The 22,268-nt window shown below is 34.9% G+C and overlaps 2 protein-coding genes across 2 annotated transcripts; one reads left to right on the top strand and one right to left on the bottom strand.

Annotated features, from left to right (window-relative positions):
• Positions 1-1,614: 1,614 nt before the first annotated feature.
• Positions 1,615-7,328, top strand: LOC122318998 (auxin-responsive protein IAA9-like). Its single transcript, XM_043136842.1, has 7 exons — positions 1,615-1,768; positions 2,732-3,230; positions 3,316-3,542; positions 3,618-3,844; positions 4,303-4,444; positions 5,557-5,618; positions 6,892-7,328. Exons 2-7 carry the CDS (start codon positions 2,817-2,819, stop codon positions 6,927-6,929), a joined length of 1,110 nt encoding a protein of 369 aa, XP_042992776.1. The 5' UTR covers positions 1,615-1,768; positions 2,732-2,816; the 3' UTR covers positions 6,930-7,328.
• Positions 7,329-9,088: 1,760 nt separating this feature from the next.
• Positions 9,089-12,217, bottom strand: LOC122318924 (glutamyl-tRNA reductase 1, chloroplastic-like). Its single transcript, XM_043136679.1, has 3 exons — positions 11,785-12,217; positions 10,904-11,145; positions 9,089-10,570 (listed from the first exon to the last, which is right to left on the bottom strand). Exons 1-3 carry the CDS (start codon positions 12,017-12,019, stop codon positions 9,443-9,445), a joined length of 1,605 nt encoding a protein of 534 aa, XP_042992613.1. The 5' UTR covers positions 12,020-12,217; the 3' UTR covers positions 9,089-9,442.
• Positions 12,218-22,268: the final 10,051 nt, after the last annotated feature.

A 22,268-nucleotide genomic window follows, 5' to 3' on the forward strand; every position in this document is an offset into this window, starting at 1 on the left:
ATTTTGAGTCATATAAAATACAAGTTTATAATTTATAAATCTTATGCAAACCATTTAAAAAAGTAAAATTCGGCGTAATAAGTAAAATTTTTAAAATAGATTTTACTTTTTCTAACATGGCTTGTTAGTAACTTGCAAATGATAAATTCATTTAGAGCAATTCAAGCATTTCATTAGGGGTGCCCTTGTCCCGCCCTCTGCCCTCGCATGGGTGCAGGGGACAACTTGGGCCAATGTACATTGACATTGTCCCTAGTAGGTGAGTGCCCTCGTCTAGATGTTGGGGGTTGGATTGGCCCCCATGACCATCTGGCCCACTTTGCCCGTTGTCCACCTACAATGAAAAACAATCACAAAACACCAAAACAACAACAAATTCATAAAATCACATATTCAGCCATAATAAATAAATAATCCAAAAACAACAAATTGTGACAAATAATCACATAATGGTAGTGGGTTTTTTTCTCAAATCCACGTTTCATGACCATTTGTGCGACAAAAAGGAGAAGAAAAAGTGAATGAGGAGGAGGAGAAGGATAAGGAGAAAAAGAGGAGGCAGACTTAAAAGAGAATGGGGGTGATGCTCGCGAGAGGGAGAGAGAGTGATAGTGATGAGGGAGGAAGAGAGACTAAAAGATGTGTGTGTGTGTGTGTGAGAGAGAGAGAGAGAGAGAGAGAGAGAGAGAGAGAGAGAGAGAGAGATGATGGTTATGTTTTATTTGGAAAATGCTTGTATGCCCTCTCCTTGTGCCTCCTCAAAATGTCTCCTGGTTACAAAATTTTTATTTATTTTTATTTTTACTTAGTGATTAAAGAAGTGATTTTAAGTGTATTGATTTTTTTAAATGTTTAAATATATTAAAAAAATATAGAAAGAAAAATGAAAAAAATAAGTGTGCATGCGGTCAAAATGAGTAGTGGACTCTGAGCGACAAAGTAACACCGCTCTTAAATAAAACCTAAGCTTGAACAATGTCATTTACATCATTTTATTTAAAAATAGCATGTCTTTAAAAATAGCATGTCGTTTTAGAAAGAATTTATCAAAAGATGTCATTTTATTAAAAATATTTATTTTTTAAAATAATATAATATATAATTATTTTTATATATTTTTTATCCATTCTACTAGAAGACGGACTGGATAAATCTCAGGTGGGCTTGCGCCTATTTGGTTTTGGCCCCGCTGCCCGGACTACATTTTAAGACTAGGTCCTATGTTTATTTGCTTTCGTGCCCTCGCAAACGTCACTGACCTTCGAAATTCCCACGCAAATAACAAACTTTCGCTTTTTAAAGGGCAGTTTACTTCACTGTCGAACAAAAATCAACGGCCTGCGTTCAACCATCCCGTAACATACATCAGCAGGCATTGACATGCGTTCCTTCAAGTTGTTCGGCGGATTAGAAAAGGTGAAAAGAATATAATTTAGTAAAAAATATAATCTTTAGTATATATATTATTATTATTAAAAAAAAAAAAAAAAACTTTGTTCAGACAAAACTCTCTTTTGTTTGTCTGATTTTGTTCAGAAGAGTTAATTTAATGCATAGAGTTTCACATTGGACAGCAAAGAAGCTTTTGTTACTTTGTGCCAAATGGAGGGTCCTTAGCTCTCTCTCTCTATCCCCCCCCCCCCCCCCCCCCCCCCCCCTTTCTCTCTCTCTCTCTCCGTCTCCGAGCTTCTTCTCTCTCCAAAACCAAACCCAGCAAATCGATATTTTTCTCGGTAGCCACTGCCTCACAAATTATAAGTTTCTTCAGGTAAAAAAATTCAGCTCTTCAATTTACAAGACATGCTTCCAAGACTTGTTCTTTTTGTTTTCTTTGCCAGTTTTTTGTTGTCCTTAATTTTCTAGCCACTCTACTTTCTGTTGTTCATCTATGGCTTTTGTTTTTGTGCTACTGAGGAATTGAAGGAATGACAGATGGTTGTAATATAAATTTGAGGTCATATTTATTGTTGTCGTTTTTGCTGCTGCTTTTCTTTTTGCTTTCTGTATAATGAACATAGCATTTTGAATGCTGTGGTTAGTGGAAGTTCTCTTTTCTTTTTTCCTGCCAAGAACCGCATACCCAAAACTTTTAATAATTTCTTCCTTATTTTTCTGCCTTAAAAAGCATAAAATTTGATCTTCTTTACCATCGTTTTTGGGTTTTCCCTCTCTCAGATTATATATTTATTTTCCTTTTTATGCATTTAAATTTGTAGGCCACATTTAGTTAAGTACGCCTCCGCTTTTTAGGTTTATATCTGCTGTGTAATTACTTTTTTTGAAGTTATTCTTTTACGAATTTTTGGTCAACGTTCTGGACGTAGTTTAGTCCCTGAAGCTCTGTAGAATTTCTGTTCATTCATCCCTGGATATTACGCAGCTTCTGTAACCAAGTGGTCGCTATAAACTTCGGTTTCAAGTTATTTTAAACTAGCATTTCCTGTAACTACAGTGGGATCTCAAATACATGCTCAACTCTTTGTTATTATCATAATCTACGTTGACCTTGTTGCTTTTACCTAGTTTTTGGGCAAAACAAACATACAATTGTTTGTGATTAAAGGGATGCTTGATTAGATAAAGGAAAGTTTGCAGTTGATCATTGAATTACCTTCTATTTGTATGCCTATTAAGGGTGCCACCTGTTGTTTCATGCATTGGTGTTTGCTCATTTATCTTTTTAAAGATTCATGATTTCTCATATTTCTGATACATTTCTTTGGTTATCCAGACTATAAAAAGAATTTCGGTATTTTGAGGTTTTGCAAAATTTGGCTGGGTAAAATAAAAATTGGAGCTTTTCAGTGTAAGTTCCAATGTCACCTCCACTGCTTGGTGCTGGGGAGGAGGAAGGCCAGGGCAATGTCACTTTAATGGCTTCCTCCTCCTCACTTGACAGCTTAAGCCGCAATAGTTTTGAATTGAAAGAGCGCAACTACATGGGTTTATCTGATTGTTCCTCAGTGGACAGCTCAGTGGTATCCACTGTGGCTGATGAGACTAAAAGTAGTAGTCTCAATGTGAAGGCTACAGAACTGAGGCTTGGACTTCCTGGATCCCAGTCTCCTGAAAGAGATCCAGAACTCTGCTTGCCAAGTTCCACTCAACTAGATGAGAAACCCCTCTTCCCATTGCATCCTTTGAATGATGGCCACTACTCTTCTACACAGAAGAGTGTTGCCTCAGGCAGCAAAAGAGGGTTCTCCGATGCTATGCATGGATTCTCAGAGGTGAAAGTCACAGCTTTACTGAAGAGAATTGGATCTTGCTTACTGTTGGATCTATCTCTGATTTACCGCCACATGTTTGTTGCAGGGGAAATATCTTGCTAATTCAGAGGTAAAAGTGATGCTGTCTCCAAGGCCTTCTTCAAATTTGGGACTTAAAGCTGGTTCTATTCTCGAGAACCTTGGGACTCAACCAGCAAACACAAAAGAGGTAGCACCACCAAAAATAGTACAAGAGAGGCCTCACGCTGCTATTGAACCCCGAGCAAGTAATAATGGTTCTGCAAATAGTAATAGCAGTGCTCCTGCTACAAAGTAAGTGCAAAGAGGGTTGTGATCATACTGTTGGGCTAAACCATGAGAATTATATCTCATATCCCCGTGTGGCAGGGCACAGGTTGTGGGTTGGCCACCTATAAGATCATATAGGAAGAACTCATTGACTATTACTTCAAAGAACAATGATGAAGTAGATGGAAAAGTGGTGCCTGGAGCTCTGTTTATCAAGGTCAGCATGGATGGTGCTCCTTATTTGAGGAAAGTGGACTTAAAACATTACTCTGCATACCAGGACCTGTCTTCTGCACTTGAAAAGATGTTCAGCTGTTTTACCATTGGTGAGTGGATCCAAAGCTTTAGTTAATTTCAAAGATCATGGTTGGGGGATGTTTGGAAAGTTTTTCGGCCCATCTAATTTTCTTCCCAAACATCATTCAAACACAAACACTTTCAAACTAATCATTACAACATATTCATACTAATCATTACAACTTTCCCAAATTTTCAAATAAAAAATAAAAAACAATTCAACATTTTCAAATCTTAAAACAAAAATTATATTATAATAATATTTTAATTTTATAATATTTTTTATTTAAAATTTTCTCTCTCATTTTCCAAAACCCAATAAATACTTAACTCAAACTATCTTACTACTATTCACAAATTCTCATCCCATCTCATTCCCCAAGCATCCCATTAATTATGATGTATTTTTTTCGGAGCTTATATATTTTTGCACTTTAATGCTACATACTGTGGTTTGCATGGGCATGCTGCTGTTGTGATGTGTCAGGTCAATATGGATCTCATGGAACTCTGGGCAGGGAGGTGCTGAGTGAGGTCAAACTGAAGGATCTGCTTCATGGATCCGAATATGTTCTTACCTACGAAGATAAAGATGGTGACTGGATGCTTGTGGGTGATGTCCCCTGGGAGTAAGCTCGGATTCTCCTTATTTGTTTTCATTGCTTATTGAACTATTACATAATGAAACTTTTTTATGTAAAAACTTAAAATTGCTGGGGTTATAGTGTCGTTCTAGGGATGCTATTATGTATTGGAATTATATTTAATGTTAATGATAATTGAGAATTTGCTGAGAAATACTTAGAAGCCAGTTAAGTGGCGATCTATATGGATAGTTATTGGAATACATTCATGGGCTGTGAGTTCATAGTATGCATGGTATACCCTATTGGCATGTCAAACAGTGCAGCAAGATATTGGCCTGCAATTGATGGTGATGAATCATGATGATGTAATGTGTAAACCTTCACTAATAATGTTTATTGGCTTTATGCATAGCTTATAAAAGTGCACTTTTATGAATTCTCCATTAGTCTCAAATGGGAGAAATATGGCGTGGTTATGATGCTTTCTTATTTAGCATGATGTAGGACAGCAAGAGAGAATTGTTCTCCACCTCCTTTGTGGATTTCCAACTAAAAATGAATTGAGACAGCTCCATAATATGTTAGCTTTGTAGTTTATACTTATTAACAATGAGCTGACAAGTAGTAGTTAGTTTGGTCCAGTTTTACTTTTATAGATACACATGCTTAATCATTTTCGTAAAATTATGGAAAAGATCTGATATATTCTACTCCTTTGTTTTATATGAAAAGAATAGTCTAAGTATTCTCTTTTCTATATACCCAGTGAACTTGGTTACACCTATTGATATTAATAAATTTTTACTTGTTAAAAAAAATGTAAAGAATACTTTCTGTTGTCCAGGACTCAAAGACCTTATTATACTTTAATTTAGAAAATGAACTGTCCGCCATAGCAATAGAGAGAAGATTACCGGTATTGGCTTAGGCGAAGAAAGGGGATAATGATTAAAAGATCTTTTATATATTACTATCGAAGACTTCTGAGATGCTGGCATTTGGTCAATTTTTATGAGCTGAACTTAAGCCGTATGATTCTCTACATTGGGGTTCATCTCTAATTAATTGCTGTTTGCATCACACATTTTATTACCCAGAATAGCTGTCTACTAAATTCCTAGGTGGAATGTAATGTAACCTTTTACTTCTTGCAGGATGTTTATTGGTACATGCAAGAGGCTGAGAATCATGAAGGGTTCTGATGCTATTGGCCTAGGTGCGTATATCATGCATCCATAAAACTCTCTCTTATGTTTGCCCACATCAGTAAATATTTAAACCATCACTGGCCTTATTCAAAGAAAAACTCTGTTTGCACACGGGGTGGGGAACCCCTGCGCACGCATACAGCCACGTGTAATAATGAAACGGGCCCGTTTCATTATTACACGTCTCAGTTGAAACTTGAAATGCAGTTAGTCCACAGTGCCCTTGGTTTGAAATATTCCTGGATTGAAGATCAGAGTGTGAAGACGACGCAAAGAAGAGAACCACGAAGACTACCTCTCATCTTTCCCTTCTTCGCATCTGAAACCTCTTCGTCTTGTAATTTTTTGTTTTTCTTCTTCTCATCTGAAAACATAGTACCCATCTCGTATACCCACAGAACAGTTTTCCTCAAGTCTCCAGAGCATTCTTCTTTGCATCTGTGCTTTCTTTCTGCGGTGTCTATGATGTTATTCGAAACTCCCATATTTTCGTTACAAATCTCAAGATCCATATTATCCTGCACTTTCGTGTCCATTTGTTTCAGAAAAATCTAAGCTTTGATGTAAATATGGAGGAAGAAGAAGGTTTCAGTGAGTTGGGTTAATCACGTTTTAATTAGTGTTTTTTTTTTTTTAATGGCTGACGTGGGTCAGTGAGTGCGCAAAAGGTCTACTAGATGTGTACATGTAGCACAATTGTTATTCAAACTGTTTTACAATCAAACAGTGCATAAAGAAGTTGAACCCCAGACCAGAGTCACTGTGACTCAACAAAAAGTTGTTCATATTCCATTCATGGCAACTATACTACTGCTTAGCTCTTGAACTGATGCCTTTTCGATACCTTTAAATGATTGCTTTAGTACTTAGAGACATTTAATGACAAATGCATTCCACACGAATGGTTTGTAGTAAATTTAATGCTATTGCAATATAGGAAGTCGCTCAGCAACTTAACCTGGTCTAGCCATGTTAAGACTCTGCATTTTTTTATTTATGGCGTGGTGGTTGCTATCCAACCTGATCTCCTGCTTGGTATCTTAAAAAACATAATTTTATTCTTAAAAAAATGAGAGCTATGGGATGGAATGGAAGCAAGTGATGGGCCTGAAAAGATCTGGGTCCCAAGTTTCACACAAGGTGTAACTTGACCATGATTCTTAATCCTGGCTTCTGCCTAAATTACATATGAAGATACTTCGGGCGATGCTTGTTCATGAGTTGCATTTTACATGTCAGATTCAGTTCTCATGACCATTTTTTTTCCCCTCTTGTGCACAGCTCCAAGGGCCGTGGAGAAGTGCAGGAACAGGAACTAGCTAGCTCTGGACATGATTAATCCTATCCTTCCAGCAGCCCACTAGAAGATGAGAAGGTAAAGAAGCAAATCAACCAGAGTTTAGTTGGAGGATGAGTCAATGAAGAATGGTAGGTTGTTGGATTGGGTAGGAGATCTTGCCTTGGCTGCTTTTACTATGTTACCTTTTATTTATGTTTTTCTGCCATGGAATTAATATTCTTGTGGGCAATTTCAAGTTTGTTATATTTGTAGGACTCCCAAGACCTTATGTATGTGGGAGTACGTTTGTTGTTCTTCTATCTGTGCAAGTCTTGTTCCGGTACAGAATTCTTAGTTTGTAAAGTGCGTTGGTCTGTGAACTCTACTCTGTTATGTATGCGTGTATGATCAAAGACCTCCAAGTTTTCTGTCGGCTTGACTTCCTTTTCAAGATGTTTACGCCTGTTTATGATCATGGATCCCTTAAGTTATAAGAACTTGGGGTCAATAGGAGAAAGATAAACACATAAAATAAGATTGATGGGATTTATTGAGCATTTAATACTCTTCTAGTTGAGTTACTGATAAAAATAAATAAATAAATAAAAAATGATAAGTGTAGTCGTAAGTGTGTAAGTTTTGTATAGTTATTTTGAAAAAAATGAATAAATACGAAATTTATATGAAAGAAAATAATAATTTCTTTAATAATAGATTTTACTTTTTTCAGAATGATTGTTATAACGTTTGCAATTTTAGAACTGTATATAATATTATTCAATACGAGAAATTTTTGTTCATGTTAGGGGGTGGCTGGCTGGTCATCACATCCAGCCCTCTGCTCCGCATGGAGCAGTTGGGGCATCTGCCCACACATCGTCAGCGTGCGGACAGACCCCTACACAATTTTGGGAGTCGGGGGACTAGGTTGGGGTTGGGGCAGGGGCCAAAGCTAGCCTAAATATAAATATGTATATTTCTAAAAAAATTAATAAATCGATATTGTTTTAGTGTAGGGATTTGTTCTCTCTCTCTTCCCTATCTTTAAACATTTGTAATTATTGCCGTCGTCCCATCTGGTTGTCGTTGTACTCTCTCTCCCTCTCACCGTCGCCCCCCTGCCTTGTGTATATCTCTCTCTCTCTGCGGAAGCTCTCTCACTCTCTGATATTCAATGTGGCTCGTGGGTGGGTGGTGGGTGGACGGCCATGGGGGCCAATCTGCCCCCGCCCATGGGGGTTGGGACCCGTTCGTTCATGTATATGCATGACAGACAATTAACATACATTTGACATTGACATGCGTGCGATATATTATATTGAATTAAAATCTCAAACTTTCACAATTGAAAAAGGTTTTGTGCAGTTCGTTTCTTAAACAAATGAGAAACTGCCGGCCCTTTGGATCTGGTTGTCGGAGAAAACACGAGGCAGGCATGTGCTAGCTCTGTTACGGCCCTTAGCACCATTACATGCTCTGCTCCTCGGTTGCATTATTGATGTCATTGCTCAGTATTTAAGTTTTAGGGAGGGGGCCATACAGAGGGTACAGAGCCAAACCATTGATCTTGAATTGATTGAGGTACGGCATGATTGTCCTGCGGTCTATATATGCAAGGTAATTGTCAGTAATTTAAGGTAAAAAAAGGCATAAAGGAGGTTGGTGTTTGACATTGTCCACCAATCAAGGAATTTTCTTTTCCTTATCTTCCCCTCTGACCAAAGGTCGACATTTACTGAGTTCCTGTCTTTTTTAACTTTCATATTTTACGATCTAATACTAATATTCATTAAGAATTGTAAGATATATTGTTCATGTTTAAGTCATAAATTAAACTGCCATGATTAATCATCATAGGCTGTCCAAACCCAGTTCTAGATCAAAATAAAACTTAGTAGATTGGGAACAAGGAAGTGCAAATAAAGTGAAATAAATGTATCAGAACATTCAGTAATAACTCCTGAGGTCAATAGATCAGTTCATTTGAGTATAATCATATATCCTTTATAGTCATTTTGATGAGCATCTTTAGACGGTTGCATCTAAAGGTAAGACTGGTCCTCTTCTTTCCTCCAAGTTAATGAACAACATTTTCTAATCGAGTCCCATCTAGTCTATAAGGCTTCGTTCATTGCGAGGTTATTACAAGATTTATGATTGACCAAAAACCATATGTTTCTATCTTTCTAGTCATACATATGACAAGATATAATCACATACACTGATCATAAGCTAAAAGGAGAAGTCGATCGTTACAGGTATTACGCTCAATTTATAATAATCCCTCAATTTGTGTTTCCTAAAAGCCAAATGGCCACTAAAATCAGGCTGAGAGACACATGAAGGAAACACAAATAAAAGTTGGACGGAATTGTCCGACACTGATGAATGAATTGAAAGAAATTCCCCAACAGGAACCAGCACTGATTTATCTATCCGATTGGGCATTACGACAGTGCCGGCATTATAAGGACAAGGAGAGGAAAATTTCCTCTTTATTCAAATTTGAGGAAGAAAAAGAAGCTTGCGATGAATGAAATCTGAGAAAGGTGCTTACTTCTGGCTTTCTACTTTGGCTCGAAACTTCTGTTCTAACACAGATATCTCTGTCTCGAGGCTGAACATTCTATTAAGAGCATGCATATTCTCGAGGGTCTCGCTCAGTGTCCGGTTGTCACTCCCATCACATCTCAGATGCTGCATGGGACCATGAAGGAGCTTGTTCACTATACCACGGCTAAGATCCTCCACTGCTTTCCTTGTTTTCTTTGGAATGTCGTCACCCATCTTTGACAAACATTTTTCTAGCTCCGCCATTCTTATTCTTTCAGCATAAGCCCTCAATTTCTTAATGGTAGGAACAGTCTCCAATGAATCCCTCCACGCTTCAAATTGTTTTGATTCCTCGGCAATAATTGCTTGGGCTTCCATTGCTTTCCGAAGGCGATCCTCTTTATTGGCAGCAACAACCTCCTTTAGGTCATCGACATTGTAAACTCGCACAGTTTCAATATCTGCAACACATGAGCCGACATTTCGAGGAACAGAGATATCAACGAACAGCCTTAAGCCCCCATCTTCTGGGCCAACAGGGGGAAGATCCTCAACATGCTCTTTCAAAAGTAATGGGGCTTCGGATGCAGTGCTGGTGAACACGACATCTGCTTCAGCAGCACAAGTTAGCATTTCTTCGAGGGGTTTGTATGTTATCTCAACATTCATTAACTCTTCACGGATGGCTGCAACTCTCTCCTCACTTCTATTTACAACCACCATCTTTGTGCAACCTTTTGCTGCCAAGTGTTTGATCACAAGCTTCCCCATCTTACCTGCTCCAATAACCAACATTTTTGCTGTAGCATGTGAGGATTCGGGAAGCTTCATTAAGGCGAGTTCAACAGCAGCAGAACTAACAGAAACTGCCCCAGCAGCAATGTTAGTCTCAGTCCTAACACGCTTTCCCACTGTTATTGCATGCTTGAACAACCCACTAATGTTCCTCCCAAATCCAAGAACTCCTTGCCCGACTTTGACAACTTGTTTAACCTGAGCAAGAATTTGACCCTCCCCAAGGACAAGAGAGTCAAGACCTGCTGAAACTTCAAAAATATGCTGGGTGGCATCTTTGTTATAAAGCAGAAACTGATGTTGACGGAGCTCTGAAGCAGGGATCCCACTGGTCTGCAAGGAGAAGCAATAATATTTTTAACAAATATAATCACATTCATGATCATGAAAATGCAATAGGATAGGACACACTCCTTCTAAACAGTATCACACACCAATCACCGTGTTAACCATCTATCTCAATATCTCAATCCATGAAAAGACCACAACCAACATGGATGAACAGTAAGTCACTAATGGGAAGAGGAAAAAACAGCAGGTCAATAATAAGAGGAAAAACATTTACAATTCGGTGTTGTTTGTGGTCCACCAAACCAGGATATTTACAATTTCAGTGGTCTACACTCTATAAACCAATCCTAGTATTGATCAAGAGAGGGATAGGACCTTTGACATCCATTCAGTCACTTCTTTGACACCGCGATGCTGTGAAAGGGCTAAAACGTATATCTCCATTCTATTGCAGGTGCTAAGAACAGCAGCTTCTTCTATATGATTTAAACTACACAGCTCCCCAATGGCTCGAGGCCACTCTGCTTCTGGAATGGCAAGTTTCTCACGAATCTCTACTGGGGTAGTGTGAACACTAAGTCCAATTACCACAATGCTACTCCTTTCTTTTGTATATCCTGAAAAAACAAATGCACAGTTCAGAAAAGCCAAATTTCTTAAAGATTCTAACGAATTTTATTCCCAAAAGCACTACGAAATTCTCAATAGAACATTCAAAAATAAAAGAATAAGCGATCTTATTTCTGGCACAAGTAGAAATCATGCATTGAGAGTTACGCACATATCCCGCATTAACCACTGAAAAGATATCATATATTAAGTTTACATGACACTCGAACTCAACGGATCACATGATCAAAACTTGGTGAATTGAGACCTATATTTACTGAATCTTATAGCAAATGCTTGGAAGTGCTTACAAAAAATTTCTTGGATTTTGAAACTTAATTGTGGACAGCCCCCGTCCTGAACGTTTGAATGTTACAAGTAACTGAAAAGGATGCAGAAGAAAACTCTATTTAATTGGCTAAACTATTAACATTTCTCGACATCTAATTAAATCATCCATGACTTAGCAACTGTATCATCAACATTCTGATGATTTCTGCACATGTAATAAAATCATCAATTTCCATAGGCAAAGACAGGTGGTTATGTCCTAATAATCGAAAGCTTACAAATCTTGAAGGAAAATTAAACTCTTTCGAAGCTATTACGGTCAAAAAAGGAAGAAAGAGATGAACGGGAGCTATTACTGTCAGCAGCAGAGGTCTTGAGCTGTTCAAGAGCTGACAGCTTATCGGTCCGAACAAAAGCATCTGAGGCAGCTACCTCGCACCTGACTCCTCTCTGAATCAAGGTTTTTCTGCTCCGAATGGGCTTCCAAAGAATGGGAAACTTAGAGGAAGGCGAGGCCCTTGAAGACAGCGCAGATTTCAGGAACGGAGCCTCCAATTTGGCACCGGCAAAGCTGGTCGTCGAGAAAGCCATTGCGTCAGCCTCCAAGAGCCAAAACCGAAACCCTAGAACTCTGAACTCAGAGAGAGAAAGCGTGAGATGGAGCTAAAAGATTGAGCCCTTCAGAAGAAGAGAATGTGATCGTTGAAACAGGGCGGTGGGTTTTGGTTAGTTGGGGGTAGAAAAGTGAAGATGGGCGTCTCTGACCGGAAGAATTTATTTATTTTAATTGAGGGGAAATTATGATGTGGGGGTAATATGGGAGGTGAATGGCACCGAATGGGTGGGAGACTGGGAGTCTGGGACTTTGTCGTCTCGTTGACTTCTCATTGGTCCGTGCACCGCACGGTTTGTCCACACTCCTTTTCCGCTCTCTTTTAAGAGTATTAGCTTTGTTTAAATTAAATTGACTTAAAAGATAAAAATTAAAAATTAAATAAAATATTATTTTTTAATATTAATATTATCTTGAGATTTAAAAATTTTAAATTATTTATTATATTTTATGTTAAAATTTAAAAAAATTATAATTATTAGATGAAGTGAGTTGATAGAAATTTGAGAGTCAAATTGACCAATGTTACTAATGATGCTACTCATTCTTATACACCACATAGTTTAATATATTTTAAATTTATTATTTATTATTTATTATTTTATTTTATTATAGTTAAATTAATTGAATTGTTTTACTTTTCATCCACACACTATATACTTGTTATAGAAAAATAAAAATAAAATAAAATACATATGATGTGTAGATATGATAAATAGAATTATTCTAATGGTATTATGTATGTATAATTTATTTTATTTCATTAATATATCACTATCGTGTCACGTGATTTATTTAAAAATATTTATTCAAAATATAATATCCTTTATTTTTTTAGGAAGTCGCGCGACACCACTTGGTAGTTGCATGTCAATATGGCAGTGATATAACTGAGATTACATAATATCATTTCTCCTCTTAAATCTATGCCAATTGCATAAAAGATGTTGTTACTCAATCCCATCATTTTGCCCCTTCAAAATTATCACTGGGGCAATTGTATTTTTTTGGAATAAATGATCCCTCAGCATCTCCCAAAAGCAGAAGGGGTTCATCATCTTCTCACAAATCTTACTTAAATTTTGTTTTTCTTGTAAATTAAGGTATAATACTATAGATCGACAAAAAGGAAAGTGCTTAAAATATGAAAAATATTTTAACCATAAAAGAATTACATAAAAATAAATTCATAAATTGACGTAATTTGATGTAGCATATAATATTGTAAAATTACTTTTAATTAAAGTATATCTAATACATCACGTGAAATCACATTAATTTATAAATTTATTTGTGTATAATCTATTTGTATCTATAACTGTTTTCTGAAAATATTAGTATGTTTCTTTTATTTATACTGGATTAAGAAATGTATGGCATTTAATGCCCAAGGTAAGTTCAATAACCCAACATCTTTATAAGAATTAATGACATTAAATAATGTGAAGTCTATATACTCCGTCTCCCTTTCCAAATGGAATAATTTTAATTAGCGTATAGAATTTAAAAATATATCTATCCTAATTTGTAAACTTTAATTGTAAAATTTTAAATTAAATTGGTCCAGTTATGATTAAGGGCAAATGTTTTAAAATTTGAAATTCATAGTCGGTGTTCAAAATTCCCTTCCATGGATAGGGACAAACCTCGACAAAGACAGGAACTGGTGCCAAAGCCAAAAGAGAGTATCAAACCATCAATGTTCCTTTGATTCTTCTAACTTGTCCGGATGCCTTTTTTATTTTTTATTTTTTTAAATAAGATGCCCTTTTTAAATGGCATGCACAAACTAATAAAAAAATAAAAAAAATATTATTTTAAAAAATAAAAAATATAAAATTTATATAAAAAATTTATGCGATATTTACTTACTTTATAACTATTTTTAATATTATTAAGATAATGAGTACTGTCCTATAATGAATCATGTCCATTGTATTAGTTGCAAGGATCGAGGCAAACCAAATCTAGTGGACGTGAGAGGTGCCGCGGCTGGCTCTACTAATATTAGTAAATGAAGTCAGAGACATAATTTGCAGGGAAATATCGAACACTCATAAAGTGAAGATATTACATATTACATAATAAGATAAGGTGGGAAGAGGAGTGGAGGGACATGAGCGTGTGATGGAGATTGCCTACTAAGATTTCAGGGCTTCTGTTCGCCACAACTTTAAGGAGATGGTCGTGGAGAATAAATATACCCCACATCTTAGGACATGAATCTTTATGATCTTTTAGGTATCAATTCGGTAAAGTTATTTTATTTTTAAACTGATACGTAGAGCACACAATTAATATCGTTTAAACTGTAAAATTTAATTTTTAAGATTTTAATTTTAAAATTTAAGTTTGAATCAAATTATATCATATAACTGTAAGTATTTTACTATGTATATTTTACACACCGACTTGATAATAGAATTTTTTTTAAAGTTAACGTGGCATGTAATGTTATCATTCTCAATAGGACAATAATTTATATGAAAAGTCACTTAAAATGCGACGTATCAATTATCATGATTAAGAGTAACAAAATTCATGATGCATGATTCCTCCAGTATCATGTGATATAATTCTTATAGAAAAATAAGGACTTCTAAAAATAAAAGTGTGATTAACAATGGGCAACTACATGATATGAGACCTGTATGTATGGTACTGTTAATTAGTTCTATGACTGAAAGATAATATTTGGAATGTTAATAAGAAATCGATCGAGGTGTTCAATTATATATGTAATTGAAAGTGATCAAAGACATTATAGTTATAAATACAAGGACTCAAAGAAAGCTGAAGCCACCCCCCTTCTCTCTTGTAAAAAATCAAGGATTTCATATCTGATTTTCGCCATAAAGGGAGGAGGCATCGACTTTCTCCTCCTCCTCCCTCTCTTCCCCTCCCTGCCTCGTTCTTCCATTTATCCACATTATCTATCAAGATGTTTTTTTTCTTAGTTTTATTTTACTTTTTTCAAAAGAGAAAAAGATAAATCTACAACTTTTCACTGCGCACAAGTCGAAATTTGTTTGGAAGAAAATGGTATTTTTATGAAAATTACTGCGCGCAGTTCTCATGCGCCACCCACATCTACACATGGTCCTCACGTATTACCATTCTCGGTAACTCTTCTCGACACACGTGCTAAATCATTGGACTCACCGCCACCAGATCTGACCTTTGTAGCTGAAAAGAGACAAGTGTGTTGACTTCACGGGCCATCACATATTCCGAAGTCTACCAGAATTAGTTCAATTTGTAATCCGTCTTTTTCACATCTATAATACTGTTTCCTTTTTTAGTTTTCTTATTGTTAATTAAAATTAAAAAAAAAAAAGAGTTCATCTATTGCACATTTGTCTGTAGAGGTTGAGTCATTTTTTTTATGAAGAGTGAGGTTGAGTTTTTGTTTAGACAAGGAGTATTGTCTCTTGGATGTTGTTTAAAGAGAGTATTAGCAATAATGAAAACCAAACCAGAATCAAAACGAAATGTGTACCGGTAGAATTTCATATGTATTATTTTGATTTATGATGTCATATTTGATATAAAAATATGTCAGAATATATCTGGTTATAGATGTAAGTGTCTCTAATAGATTAATGATGACAGTTTCTCTAATATATATATATATATATATAAACTGTAGGAATTTTTCCTCTCAAATAATATTGTATATCATTCACTGTATAATAGTTTATACTCAATCCAGGGTATTACAATAAAGTTATAAAAATCTGTGTCTAAACAAAACGAACTTTCTTATTCTGTATAGTAATGAATTATTAAACTACGTACTAACATTAATATCGATTTTTTTCATAACCTTAAAAACACTTGATATTATAGTTACAACAAAATCAAATCAAATCCCAACAGTCTTGCCGTGATGCTGAAGAGTGCATGCCTAGCTACAAGAACATTAAGGGCAGGTTTTGGGCATGGGATAAGACAAAATTCTCATCTCATCTTATTTTATTTCATCTTATCTTCTTTTTAAATATAATTTAAATAAAAAATTTTAAACTAATTATTACAATTTTCTCAAACTTTCAAATAAAAACTAAAAAATAATTTCAATTTTTTCAAATCCTCAAACAAAAATAATATTATAAAATTATATTCTTACAATATTTTAATTTTATAATAATTTTTTATTCAACTTTTTTTTTTCATCTTTCAAAACCTAAAAAATACTCGACTCAAACTATCTCATTACTATTTACAAACTATCTTACTACTATTTACAAAATTATTTCATCTCATTCTCCAAACCTGTCCTAATTAATATTAGCTTAATTAACTGCACTTTTAAAATTCAATTTTAAGGTGCATGCATCTAATTCAATATTGTGATATATCTTAAATTTATTTATAAATCTTATTTTTTACCCACCCTGCTAATATGGAAAAGTTTCACATCAGCTATATTAAAATATGATTGGTGTTTTTATTTTCTTAAAGTTGTAATAGATCCCATTATAAATGGTGTATTAATATGTTGACTTATGTATAGCAAAACTTATAATAATTCTTATATGTGCGAATGCAATGAAGATTAATTACGGTTTTCACATGCATGGGACAGTCTTTAGCTTAAAACTTTCCCCTTTTCATATATCAGTACATGAATAGAGTGCATTCCAAGACAAGTGCACAACTTGTTCCCTACATTAGTCTTGGGCTAATCTTTTCTTATATTTCAAACATGAGCAATATTCAAGAAAGGACATTGTGTTTGGTGTAACGTCGAGAAAATCTCTACATTTCTGCAAAATGAACGTAAAGATCATTGTTATGTTCTTTTTAAATGATTACATAGTATTTATATACTTAACAACTACAAATATCAATCATGAGTATATAAGCATCGTGTAATTATTTTGAAAAAAAATAAAGTTCATTATTATTTTTTTTTATATAAATCTCATATTTATTTACGTTTTTCAAATAAATTACGCGATACTTACATATTTAACGACTGTAAATATCATTTCTCATATTTTATATTAATAAGTGCTAATAAGCAGGCAGCTGTCGTATAACTTATTTTTACCAGTTTTACCCCTGCTTTTTGCTTGCTATTCATTTTAGGAATTTAACCTTATAATTACCCTTTTGTCCTTACATTTTGGTTATTATCTTTCTCAAATTTGTCTGCTTTGGTTTTATCAGATTCATTCCACCGCTTTTTCAATTTTCTGGAACTTCAATCTATAATTTTATCTTTTATCCTTTTACATTTTTGAACTTATCGCTGCTTTCTTTAATTTTTCCAGAACATCAGGCCACGTTTAAATCACCGCTTCACTCTCTTTCCAATCAATAAGAAAAAAACATTGTTGATGGTGAAGAGGACAACGCAAACGGTACTAACTTTCAGTAAGAAAAATACACAAATCGAACACCCGTTCATCTAAGAAATAAGAAATAAACAAATAATTTTTAAAAAAAAATTCCCACAGCCATCACGTTTAGACGACTCTGCTCATCTTCGTTTACCCTTGATGTTGTTGGTGTTGGCCGCAATGAAAGAAATATATATATATATATATATATATATAGAGAGAGAGAGAGAGAGAGAGAGAGAGAGATCTTGCATGTGTAGACTTTAGGAAAGAGAGGCATTTGTGAGAAGAGAAATACTTTTTGCAGTCGGGAAATGCAGTCGGCGTACAGTCGTGGAGAAAAAAATGAATTAATACGGGACCTACATAAAAAAAAAAAATTATTTCTATACCTTTCGGTGAATCTGTCGGCGCAGAGTAAAAAAGGAGATAGAACCAAATGCTAAAAAAAGTTAGTTTATCACTCTCTTTAAATGGTCGTAGGAAGTAATGGGTAGGTTGATTTTTTTTTTGGCTTCTTCGGGCTCTACATAGATTTTACAAAATTAATCTAATTTTTAAAAGAATAAATAAAATCTGATAGAAAAAAAAAAATCTTAAAGAAAAATTAATGTTTTAAAAGATTTTATTTACTTGTTAGTTATTTATATATTATTTTCTTGATTTATTAATAATTTATTCATTACTGTCAGGTGTTGAGTTTACTTAGATGTATATGATGATAGTACATCGACACCAATAGTTATTTTTAGATCTTTAATATAATAAATTTTGGGATGCACAACGATTAATCTTATAAAATATACAGGCGAGGTATATTTAAATACGTTTAAAAAATTTGATACATTATTTTTTTATATGTTTTTCATCGTTATAGGAACATCTACCTTATCTTGAAGGCATTGTAAATAACATTGAAAATAATGAGTGGATCATAATGGTAGGTGTGCAAATGAATGAATCTGGGAGGTTACGTCAAAATAAGCTTATTGTATTGTCTGTTAATAACATATCAGGAACAGTAAAATGAGTTTTCAGACCTTTTTTTTTTAACTTTTGACTGTTATAATATATAAATATAAAGTACTCGTATATAGTTGTAATTATGTTTATGAGAGTTCTGTGTTGTAGCTATGAATATTTTGTAGACAGTATATATAATGTTTATTATGAGCAGGAAAAAAATTGTTAGAATATAGATGAAACTCTGCCCGCTTATAGCTAAATTGGAAAATTTTAAAATTTTGAAACATAAGAAAAATATCAACTAGACACACGTACATCGCACATGCTGCTTTAGTAGTATATATATAACCATACATACGTGTATTTTAATACTTTCTTTGGGTGACTTTTGTCGAAACTATTTAATTAAGCAGCTCCTCACATATATGCATGAATATAGCCTTTTTTTTAAAAAAAAAAATAGATTTCAATTCATTCATGAATAAAAAAAGTTACAGTTGTGATCAATAATAACGGATAACAAGCCTCGATTACAAGCCAACTATCCATCAGTTATACGCTCCCTGCACATAACTTTTATTGTGCCGGACAATATCTAAAACTTCTAAACTCTCCAATGACAAAACCGTACTGAGATGCTTAACTCTATAAAACAGAAGTGTCCATATCGGCTCTTCTGCGAGAAAACAACATAAAATATCCCCACCCTCTATGGGAGGAGAGGAACTACCCAACCTTCACCCTCCATAGGAGGAGATGACTCACAACCCTCATCTCCAAAAGAGGAGAGGGACTTGCCTATTTCAAAAAATATTTATTTGAACCTAACATACTACTGAAAAAAAAAAAAAAAAAAAAAAAACAAAAAAAAACAACCCTAATAGACCACAACCCTCATCCCCAAAATAAAAACAACTCTAACAAACCACTAAAAAAAAAAAATAATAAAATGAAACCACCCTATGCTCTCCATAGGTGTTGTATGTCCACTAGCCTTTCGCCCAACCACTTTCTGCACCTGGGTTTTCTGACAACACCCCACGGTCTTCACAGGTAATAGACCACTTTCTGCATAGCACTTCTCCACAAAGTAACCAAAACCACTATGCAGAGCATCAATCTTCTCACCGTTACCCGCTCCGTCTCGTCACCATCGCCAGCCCATAATCACCAAAACAAGCCATCCTCCACTTCAGTTAGGAGAGATGAAAACTAGAGACCATGAAAAACCAGAGACGAAAACCATAAACAGAACCAAGAAACCTCAGAAAATTGCGTCACCCACTCTCCGGCCACCATAACCCTTATTACAACTGGAAAAAATGAAGAAAACCAAACTAAACTAAAGAAAAACAATCAAGACAAACTCAGACTAAACTGTAAAATATAAAATAGAAACCAAAAATGAAATTACTAGCATTGTCGTCGACCCCCTTTTCCGACCATCATTTGTGAAGAAAACTGCTGTGAATTACGGCCAAGCTCTGCCCCAGAAAAGACACCTTATCCCCCTCATGTGCGTTGGCATGCCTCCCGAAAATCTTCTCTGTTTTTCATGGATAAAACGGAGTGCCATAACCCCACAGAAACGCACCCCAACCCAAACATGCAAACCATCGCTAGAACAAGCTACCCTGACCCCGTTCACGCTGTAAAGCCTCCAATGCATCCCCTCAGCAAACCATTCTTCTAGGCAACCTCACATACACCTCTCAAGCACATCTAACTTTATTTTATACGTAAGGGACTGGGTCTTTGATTTTATATACCTCTCAGCCAAACAGTTAAGAATACCGGACTGGGTCTTTGATTTTCAGCCACCCAAACCCACGGCCATACGAAGCTGAGGTCCTCCACCTTCATAGTGTAAAATCTCCCCGCCCAACTTCGTGATTTATGGTTGAGAAACTTGGGAACCAAGCCTGGTAGTGGCCATTCAACTCTCCTGAGATTGGCCAACAGCTTTTATGTTCAAATTAAACACATGATAATCAAACACCGAAAAAGAAACCTAAAACAAAACTAGAAAAAAAGAGAGAGGAGGGAGGGAGGAGCCAAGGTTCCCACCTCCCTCTAATGGTTTCTCTGAATTTGTTTTCTAAAAAGAAGGTAGAGTTTCTCTCACTAGAATTTACTCAATCGAATTTTTAATAATGAGGAATATAGCCTTGGAGTATGGATTTAGTCGTCTTTAGATTATTTATTTTTTCAAGGCTTTGATGCATAATTTGTAAAGGACAGTCAATATTTAGACTGCCAATGTGTCAAAACCAACATCACGTGACTAGAATTCACCCTCGACTCTCGTGAGACTTGAGTCGTGTGCGCCTCTTCAAAAGTATATAGAAAATTCTTCTTGTCATCCTTATACTTTACACACTACACTTATTTTAATTTTTTTTTATAATAAATATGTAGTGTGTGGATGGTAAATAAAATAATTCAATTAGTTTAATAAGAATAAAATGAAATAAAAAATAAAAATAATAAAAAATAATATTTTAATATATAAAATGTGTGGTGTGAGATGATGTGTAGCATTTCTCAAAACATATATGATACATTATAGAGTGCTGCTAGGCTTACCAAAGGAATTCTCCTGAATACCCACCGAATTAGTGTTTTTTTATTTTTGTGATTTTTGATTTTTTTTCATTCATTTTGTTATATTTTAAATAATTTTTTTTTTTAAAATTCATAACATCACTAAAAAAAATTTTACTTGATCACTAAGCGAAAAAAAAAAAAAAATCAATTCTGGACACTTTTTTATTGGGACCCAAATCATTTTCCTATATTATATTATGAAGTATCGGGCCCAAGCCCAAACAATATTGAAGGCTAGGCTACCACATATCTGACTTGAGCTGGGCCCTTTAGAAGATAGCATAAATATCACTATTGAAGTGGCTCACACGCAACATGAACCCAGCCCAAGCCCAATAAAGTTTCTATTTCTCTATATATATTTAAAATAAATTATTACCTTATCCCACTTTTTATATATTTTACTAAAAAATTTGCAAAAATCTTATTTCTCCACATGTCAGATGCTGATATGCTGAAAATTATAAAATTTAAATTTTAAAAATAAATTAACAAAATAAATCTTATAAATGAAATTACAAATACACGTAACATTAGTTTTTGCTAAACGAGTGTTGGACTTAATTATCATTCAAATGAGTTTTTAGTGTCGTGTTTCACATAGTTTTGGGTTGGGTTTTCAGCAATTCGCGTATTCAATCTTAGGTCTGTGGACACAAAGAAAACATTGTGAGATTGGAATTGTGGCGGCAGCTATAGAATCTCCGATGTCAAAATTAGTATCGTCTTAAAATTTAGTATAAGTATGTTGAGAGCTCAGAAATAGTTCATAGTGCATGAGGATCATCTTATATACCTGATTTATGAGAGTAAACTGTCAATTTCCTTCTAGAGGTACATGTCACCTCAGCTGTGTCCTCAGTTAGATGTCATAAATGCAACATGACCTTTTGTCCCCTCTATCTAGTGGCAGGAGTGCTATGTCAGATTCTCTCTCCCTCCTTACCTATTGTCAGGGGATCAAAGGCTTCCCACGTTTATTGCATGTACAAGCCCTCTCGGCTTAAGTGATAAAAGGAGGAAACTAGGGTGGCGCATCTCTTATCCCCTTCCTTTGGGGTCAGGGGCACTCTATGGCCCGATGGTTGATTGGCCAGGTCAGGCCCCTTATATCTGGGCATGCACTCTTGGGCCTTTGGAGAGGTCCAAAACATAGAGGCATGCAACAAGAAGCAAAAATCCTCTTACATGAATAATATCTATTATATTATAATAAATAGTTATTTAATTGGTATAGTAATTTTTCTTGTTTTTCGTTAATTTTTTTTTGTTAATTTTTATTTTTTCATTAATTTTTTGTTAATTT

This window comes from Carya illinoinensis, chromosome 8 (genome assembly GCF_018687715.1).
Source record: "Carya illinoinensis cultivar Pawnee chromosome 8, C.illinoinensisPawnee_v1, whole genome shotgun sequence".
Lineage (NCBI taxonomy): Eukaryota > Viridiplantae > Streptophyta > Magnoliopsida > Fagales > Juglandaceae > Carya > Carya illinoinensis.

What these genes read in the sequence shown, in the direction of transcription:
- LOC122318924 (XM_043136679.1), bottom strand. Translation starts at nt 12,019, where the DNA reads ATGGCTTTCTCGACGACCAGCTTTGCCGGTGCCAAATTGGAGGCTCCG. An exon ending in CAAGACCTCTGCTGCTGACA is followed by an intron (nt 11,146 to 11,784) that starts GTAATAGCTCCC and finishes TTGTTTTTTCAG; the next exon opens with GATATACAAAAGAAAGGAGT. An exon ending in TGACTGAATGGATGTCAAAG is followed by an intron (nt 10,571 to 10,903) that starts GTCCTATCCCTC and finishes TTCTCCTTGCAG; the next exon opens with ACCAGTGGGATCCCTGCTTC.
- LOC122318998 (XM_043136842.1), top strand. Translation starts at nt 2,817, where the DNA reads ATGTCACCTCCACTGCTTGGTGCTGGGGAGGAGGAAGGCCAGGGCAAT. An exon ending in GTGGGTGATGTCCCCTGGGA is followed by an intron (nt 4,445 to 5,556) that starts GTAAGCTCGGAT and finishes TACTTCTTGCAG; the next exon opens with GATGTTTATTGGTACATGCA. An exon ending in TTCTGATGCTATTGGCCTAG is followed by an intron (nt 5,619 to 6,891) that starts GTGCGTATATCA and finishes TCTTGTGCACAG; the next exon opens with CTCCAAGGGCCGTGGAGAAG.